At 44.1% G+C, this 8,386-nt stretch overlaps 1 protein-coding gene across 1 annotated transcript in view; it reads left to right on the top strand.

Moving 5' to 3' along the window:
* LOC105290387 (T cell activation inhibitor, mitochondrial) overlaps positions 1 to 8,386 on the top strand; it is a 19,314-nt gene that overhangs the window by 8,809 nt on the left and 2,119 nt on the right. Inside the window, exons 3-6 of the mRNA XM_023529055.1 lie at positions 738 to 835; positions 1,113 to 1,204; positions 4,595 to 4,827; positions 5,597 to 5,728. Coding sequence (XP_023384823.1) covers positions 738 to 835; positions 1,113 to 1,204; positions 4,595 to 4,827; positions 5,597 to 5,728 — 555 coding nt within the window. The remainder of the gene's footprint in view (positions 1 to 737; positions 836 to 1,112; positions 1,205 to 4,594; positions 4,828 to 5,596; positions 5,729 to 8,386) is intronic.

Below are 8,386 nucleotides of genomic sequence, written 5' to 3'. Positions count from 1 at the left end.
TACTATGGTAAATAGTAATAGATAGAACCCACATGAACAAAGGCTCTTTGGGGTTCTCCGTGTTTGAGAGTGCAACAGGGGTTCGGAGACCAAAATGATTGAGGCCCCCCCGCAGACGTGACTGCTTCTCCACTTACTGGTCACAAGGTCACAGAGCTAGTAAATCACAGAATTAGAATTCAAAAGTCGGTTTTCTGATACCACCTAAGACCCGTGCTCTTCACATTTGCACAGCAGTGCCTGTGGCATCATGCGAACATCAGGCTCCATTTTGTCACTAAGAGCTAATGCTTATTTATAAAATGAGCAGATTATATGGTGTCATAAAAATCATTCTCTACAATAAGATGAAAAGGATCTGAGAAGCCTAACTGGAATTCCTAATTGGAACTTACACCTAAAACAAAATCATCACCACTGAACAATGTAGAGAAGAAAACAAAAATTTTTTTTCAGAGTCTTTCCCATGTCATCCTCTTATTTTAAAATAGAAACCACGTAGTGTATTTGCTCATTTTAAATCTTCAGATCTCTGAACGTCAGTAGTAATATTTCTACCCTCTGGTAAACAATTCATTTTCCATTTGGTCGCCTCTTGAAAACTGAGCGCGTTCGGAAGCGTGCTGTGTGCGTACTGGAGAAGAGAACTTGGCTTCCCAGGCGCCCAGCAGTCGGGGTGAGTGCTGCCTGCCCCTCGGGTGCTGGCGTTAATGCGCCTGTGTGCTCTGTTGCACTAGGTGGCAGAGGAGCTGGGGCATCGCCCATCGCTGTAGCCAGCTGCATAGTTTAGGCCGCTTAGCACAGCAGAACGTGGAAACGCTTAAAAATGCAAAAGGTAAATGATTTCCATTTTCTTTTAAAATCCACTTCGCTTCTATACACATCTGGAAACCGTAGAGGGAAACTAAGTATTAAAAGTCTTTGCAGATGTGACTCATAGCTGATTTTTAAATCTGTTCCTTTGAATAAATCAGTGACATAAAATTAGCCTTTAAGCTTCTACTAAATTTAATCCTGAATTTATACACCAAATTTAAGTAATCATTTGTACAATGTGAAAAAATAGGAAGCATCTCTGGACAGTGACCAACGGGTTTGTGTTTCGTCATCAGGATGTACAATAATATTTACAGACCGCTCTGGAATGAGTGCGGTGGGCCATGTGATGCTGGGAACAATGGATGTCCATCATCACTGGACAAGGGTAAGAAAAGCTTAAATGCAAAAAAAAAAAGAAATCTCTGATTTGCTATCAACATACCACCTACTTTTGTTTTAAACTATGCTATTATGTCAGTGAACTAAAAAAAATTTTTAATCATAGATATGTGTCTTTTCAGATCAGATGCTTAATATCATGTAGTTAAAATACTTAGAAGACTGATTTTTTTTTTTCCTAAAGGCTTTCTTTATTGTACCTTTTTTGACATCTATATCTTAAGGTATTTGGCATATTCTGTGTGGTGTTCTGGTTGGACTCTACATTTGTTACTAGACTGAAAATTATTGGAAGGTAGAGAAATCTCAATAGCCTAAGACAGTGCTTAGAACATAATTGGCACTTTTAATAAGAAGAGAGAGAACTTAATTTAAATGGCACCTCTTCCATTGAAAAAGATTTGTTTAGAGGACTGATTTTTAAGTCATTTTTTATTTGGAAATTTTATAGTCTTTTCTGAAGCATAGCCTAAAGGCCTGCATTCTGTTGTTTTGCTTTGTTTTTAACAGATTTATTGTGATATAACTGACATACAATAAACCGTACATACTTAGCGTGTATAATTTGATGAGATTCGACATATGTGAATACCTACAAAACCATGACCACGGTCAAGACAATGAACATATCATCACCCACAAAAGAATGCTCATGTCCCTTTGTCAACTCTGTCTTCCATCCCAGCACCTCCTCCCAGCCAAGCACTGGTCAGCTTTCTGTCACTATAGATTAGTTTGTATTTCTAGAGTTTTATATAATTGGAATCATAGAGTATGTACTTTTTTGGCAGGGAAAGGGCCTGATTTCTTTTACTCGGCATAACTTTTGAGATTCGTGCATGCCGTTGCACGCATCGAGAAAAGTATTCCTTGTTGTTGCGACGTAGCGCTCCATCGTATGGGTATTCCACCGTTTGTTTATCCACTCACCTATTGACAGATGTCGGGTTGTGTCAGTTTCTGGCTATTAGAAACAAAGCCGCTGCTATGCACAGTATCTACAGATGTCTGTGTGGACACATATTTCTTTTTCTCTTGGGTAAATACCTGAAAGTGGAATGGCTGGATAGTTAAGGTATTTTAACTTTTTAAGAAACTGCTAACACTTACTATGGTCTTCTTAATTTTAGCCATTCTAATAAGTGTTGGTACTATCTCATCGTGGGTTTAATATGCATTTCTCTAATGACGAATGATGGTGAGCATCTTCTCATGTTTTCATTTGCCATCCACATACCTTCTTTGGTGAAATATCTATTCAAATCAAATACTTGGTCGAAAATATTTGCAAACCACATCTCTGACAAAGTCTTCGTATATAAATATATAAAGAACTCGCAAAACACAGCAGTAAATTTAAAAAAAAAAAAAAAAACAGTCCAACAAGAAAATGGGGAAAAGACACGAACAGGCCTATCACAGAGGAGGACATACAGATGACAAACAGATGCAGAGATGTTCAGCACGATCAACTATAGGGAAATGCAAATTAAGACTACAATGCGTTATCACTACACACCTACCAGAATGGCTAACGTGAAAAGTAATGACGCCACCACATTCTGGTGAAGGCGCACAAAAACTGGATTACTCAGCCATGCCGTTGTGTGTCAGATGGCACAGGCCCTCGGGGAGACAGTCCGGCAGCCTTTTGTAATAATTAAATATGTGCTTACCACGTGGCCCAGCAGAGTCACTCTTGGGCATTTATACTAGAGAAATGACAAATTCTGGAGACACAAAAACCTATACACAAATGTTCATAATAGCCAAAAACTAGGGGAAAAAAAAACCCTAATGTCCTCCAGCGTTCGAATGATTTACAAAAGTGTGATATATCCCCACCGTGGAACGCCACTCAGCAGTGACGAGCGAGGAACTCCTGACGCATGTGGCAGCGTGGGTGGGTGTCGGGCATCGTGCCGAGTGGAAAAAGTCAACCTCGAAAGATTGCATACTGTGTGATTCCATTTATATGACATTCTTAAAATAATAAAATAGAAAGAACAGATGAGTGGTTGCCAGGGGTTGGGGAGTCGGGGAGCAGAGGTGTCCGTGGCTGTAAAGGTGGAGCACAGGGATCCTTGTGGTGGCACTCGTCTGTAACTTGACTGTGGTTGTGTCACATGGATCTACACTGGATAAAACTGCGTATAGTTAAGTACACGCACACGCAAATGAGTACAGGTAAAACAGGTGAAATCTGGATGAGGTCAGTGGGTTGCATCCGTGTCAGTTTCCTGGTTGTGACAGTATACTCTAGTTTTGCAAGATGTTACCATCGGGGAGACTGGGTGGAAAATGTATGCATCTACAGTTCTCTCAAAATAAAAAGGGTTTAAAATGTAGAGACCATTTATACAAGAATAACCCATTGAGAAACGAATTTAAAACATAAGCAGTCAAATGATTAGAAGTCTATTTTAAACCAATTGTAGAATTTTTATGCTGCTATTGCTTTTATTACACTTCGATGTCTTCTGAGACTTTGATGTCTTCTGACCCCTAGCGCTGTCTGTGTGAAATGTGAGTCTTCAGTGTAGCACACACGGGCCGCCCCGGACCTGACCCCTCCGGCCTCCTCAGCCTCTTTGCACTCACCGACAGGCGTGCCACGCTGCTGCCACACCAGACACCTTTGTGAACATGCTGTCCCAACTCGTGCCTCCATGTTGGCACATCTTTCTCTTCCCCCGAGACAGTCCCACATGCATCTCACCTTTCCCGGTCTCTCCTCTTTTCACATGGGGCACGGTAGACTTCCTTAGTTACTTTTGCTTGCCCTGCTCTGTATTCACTCACCTTGACATGGCACCCAGTATGCCGAAGTCTTATTTCTGTTTTGTTTCCTTGCACCCCAGCTGTGAGCCCCTGGCAAACAGGGACAGACTGATGCTCTGTGCCCTCCAGGTGTCCAGTTTAGTGCTTACGTACGTGGTAGGTGCTCAGTAGCATTGACCACATTTAATTTAATTAGATGGGTTAAAGCAAATTCCGAAGAAATATACTTGGAGTTGAAATACATATACTTTATTTCTAAAGCCCTTTATTATACCATTTAAGTATTTAAACAAATTTGAGATTTTTGCCTGAATATCTAAGTATTAGCACTTGGGACTTATTTTTATTTGGAACATGTTTCTTTTTTTCTGCAATCACTTCAGTTCCTATCTAAAAATCCCTAAGATTTATAGTTGTTTGTTTTGAATATTAATATTTCCAGCATTATATTAAGTCTCCTATTTCTTACTTGAACTTCCTCTTAGTAAATAATTTTCTTATGAAAATTTCTCAGTACCATTTATTGGAATCTTAAAATTGAACTATTATCATGTAAAATTAAATACTTCTTTCCTTTTTTAAAAAAATCTTATAGCTTTTTGAAAGATTACCAAGTTATTTTGACCTTCAGAGGAGGCTGGTGCTTTTAGAAGACCAAATAAGCTATCTTCTAGGTGGCATACAAGTTGTTTATATTGAAGAATTACAGCCAGAATTGACACTTGAAGAATATTACGCTCTTCTTAATGTATTCTATAAAAGACTGTTGAAAAACAGAATTCCTTTCCATCCTCGAAGTCTGCGTGGTTTACAAATGATCCTTAACAGGTAAATATCTAAAACAAGAATGACTTATCCATTCACTTAGGTGGTTGTGCGTGTAAGTGTGTGATTCTTAGGAATTAAACAATGTCACTACTTCTGTTAGCAACATTTTTACACATTAGAAAATCCAACATGAAAGGATTAAAGGATTGAATCTCTAGAACATTCTGTAAGTATACTGCCATTTATAGGGCAAAGTCCGCGCTGGATTAAACTAATGTTAAATCAAGAGCCAACATTTTTTGTGATAATAGTACTTTCCAGGTACTGTGCTTGGAGCTTAAATGCATTATCTCCTTTGCTCTCACACCCTTACCGTGAAATGGGTTACCACCCCCATTTCTTCAGTCTCAGATGTGACTAAGTTATACAAATAATCAAGCTGCAGTGATGAAAGTTTTGACTTTGTCCCTAGTATAATTTGCATTGAAATACTTTATGAAATAACTAGTGTTAGCACATTCCACTGAGCAAAACCATCAAACTGACATGTCTTAAATTGCTTACTGGACTGAATAAACTGTTCTGTCCAGTTAAAAAAAAAAATTATAGACGAGGAAGGTCACAGGGCTAGGAAATATATGGTCATCCTGATAAAACGTGTCTTTTGGAAGACAGCAAAACTTTTAAGTCATTTTGGTTATACTTTTTCGGTGGATTTTCTTGATACGTTTCTTTTCTGTTAATCAGACTCATAAAATCTTTCCTTGGGGGGCGGAGGGGGAGACGGAAGGAATCGATGACTTTTCCTTTCACATATCCTTCATTACAGTGACAGATATGCGCCCAGCTTGCATGAACTCGGGCATTTTAACATCCCAGCCCTCTGCGATCCAGCAAACCTCCAGTGGTTCATCCTCACCAAAGCCCCACAGGCCAGAGAGAACTTGAAGAGAAAAGACGAGTGAGTGCCCTGAGCCCCCCGTGATGTCTTGTCATTCCTTCTAACTTTTAAAAATGCAGGTATTCAGAATTCATAAATGGGAAACATTAAAGGTATATTTAACTTAGGAAATCGACTGAGTTGTGAATGTTCCATATTCACTTATTCCCCACCTTGTTTGGCCAGGGATTGGCAATGGCTGTCTCCTAATTAACCTAACTTATACTGCCACCATGTACCTCAATTTGAGAAGCAGGGCTTCTTAATCTAAAAGTCAACCCAGGAGCAGAACGAAAGATAAGAAAGCCGGAAAGAAATTCTCCAGGCGGAAAAGGGTGACAACAAGGACAAAAAAGCAGTGAGTGCTTGACTGCCAGGAGCCTTCATTGTTTAACATTTTGAAAACTACTGAGAGAGAGCAAGCTTCATCTGCATTTTAACGAGACATGTTAAAAAAAAAAGTCATTTTAGTTCATAAGCAAATGTTAAAGTAAAAAAAAAAAAATCGTTTTAGTTCATAAAACGATGCTGATGTTGCTTGATAATTATTTTTCTAAGGATGTTGCCTGAGGAGGTTTGGTTGCCGAGGTTCCTTTGCGTAGTCACCATTTGCTGTGACCGTTGTGTGTCCACAGCTGTGACAGGTACCAGTTAGAGAAAGTGAAGGCCTGGCTGGTCTCTGCCCTTCTGGAATGTGTCCAGTAGGAGATGTGAGTGCTATAAATAGGTCAGTGGTCGCTGGACCGCAGGGTGGAGTTTCGCAGGCCGAGCCAAGGCCAGGGCCCTTGGAGAGGGAACAGGAGCCCCGAGTTGGGGGCGGTGGCCGAGGAGCAGGACTGTGGTGGCCGAGGAGCAGGACGGAGGTGGATGAGGAGCTGGAGGCCGACAGCCCGGCCAGGAGTGTGAGGAGGGCAGGGCCTGGAGCCTGGTAGGTGGTGGTGGTTCAGCAGTGGTCACTTATTGCTGCCCGTCCACTCCTCCGTGTCCCCAAACTGCTTGTTTAAACAGGCAAGGATATGAAATAGGGAAAGGTGGCAGCAGAGGAGAGCCATGAAGGTCGACCGTTTAACAAGAGACGGTGGGTTCATGTTATATCTAAAATAAGTGACGGAGCTGCACGTCTGGCTTGTGGAATTGGTGACAGCCGTTGGCCAGTTCCCATCGCACAAATATCCTGCTTCTTCACTGGTTGATAAAATTGGTGTTTGTGATATTGCTTTTCTAAGTCGCGAGGCCGCTTTAACCGTGGGGAGCAGTCGGGGCCGATCTTCGGTTGTCGTGGATGGTGGTTTTGATTGCTACACCATCGCTGCTGCTTTCTCTCTCTTTTTCTATGGCCATTTGGTAGCTCTGGAGTAGTATTGCCACTAGATTTTAAGGAAGGAGAATAAAAAGAAATAAAATTCAAATAGGTGGGATTTTGAAAGTTCTTCCCTACCAACTGCTTAGAGAAATAAAAACTCTCGAGTGCTTGTGATTCCGTTGCCAGCCTCCTCTCCCCCACGTTCGGTCCCCCTCTGCGTCTGCCCAGAAGCCGGCCGCTGCTCCTGTCCTTCGCTGCCACACCCCGGCGTAAGCTTCAGTCACCACTCTGGTCCCCAAGCTTCCACACTCGACCTCTCACCTCACCCCAGTGGATTCTCCTCAGAGCAGCCAGAGCTGCACCCCTCCGGGTCCCCGCCAGAATGTGGCAGCCGCGGCCGGGCGGCTTCAAGGCCCCATTGTCCTCGCTGGTTTCGCTGCGGCCACATTCTCCTTTTCATCTTCCTGGAGCACAGCGGCGGGCGGGCCTCGGTTCCCACGCCCAGAGCACTTCCGCCCTGGCATCTTCCCTGTGTGCCCGTCACCTCCCTCGTGTCAGCTGCCACCTCCGTGAGGCCTCCCCGTGCACACCGCGCGGAGCCGCCTGCCTCTCCGCCTTCCCCGGTCCGCCTGCCCCCGTCGCACTTAGCGCCACGGGCCTCTCATGTGTTCACTGTCTCCCCGGAGAAGGTGTTCGCCTCCCGAGGTCAGAGGCCCTTGTCTGTTTTGCCGCCCCGTCCCCCGCTGGCCCCTCCCGGCGCGGGGCTGACCCCCCACGGGGGAGGCACCCTGCAGGGTGGCCGGGCAGCCTTCCTCAGTCACGACCTGAGCCCGTCCCCTCCACCCGGCTCGCCCTGTCAGGTCACCTTCCCGTGGCACCCGGCATGGCCAGGACCGCCTTCTTTCCTTCCACGAAGCCTGTGCTTAGTGGTTTTCAGACACTTTTTAACTGCTCATCTCTGTATGAAGTGGGTTGAGTGGAAACCCAGTCACAAAAAGGAAAATGCTGGCAGGTGCTCCAGGTGACGAGGAAGGGGCTTGAGGCCACCACGCCCGGGGCCTGAGCACCGCCCGAGCGAATACCGGGGTCCTCTTCCTAGAACCCTGTGACCACAGGACTGTGAGACTTGTATGCCCGTCTCTGACCGCTGCTCCGCTGATGGGCAGAACGTGTCTGCTCCTGCGGAGCCCCACGCCTGGTAATAACCTAGCTCGGGGCCCTTACTGGGGTGGTGACAGCCCGGGGGGTGCGGGGCGGAGCAACCAGCCCTCTTGGCGGTAACTCTCACCCTGTATCACCTACTGTAAATGTCAGAATCACTTAGACGAATTGGAAACAGAAATGTACAATGACAGAGCGGCTACATGATTTCGGTG

This window comes from Pteropus vampyrus, unplaced genomic scaffold (genome assembly GCF_000151845.1).
Source record: "Pteropus vampyrus isolate Shadow unplaced genomic scaffold, Pvam_2.0 Scaffold35, whole genome shotgun sequence".
In the NCBI taxonomy this organism is placed as follows: domain Eukaryota; kingdom Metazoa; phylum Chordata; class Mammalia; order Chiroptera; family Pteropodidae; genus Pteropus; species Pteropus vampyrus.
Note: the sequence above shows the minus strand (reverse complement) of the source record. Positions and strands in the feature narration are given on the sequence as shown.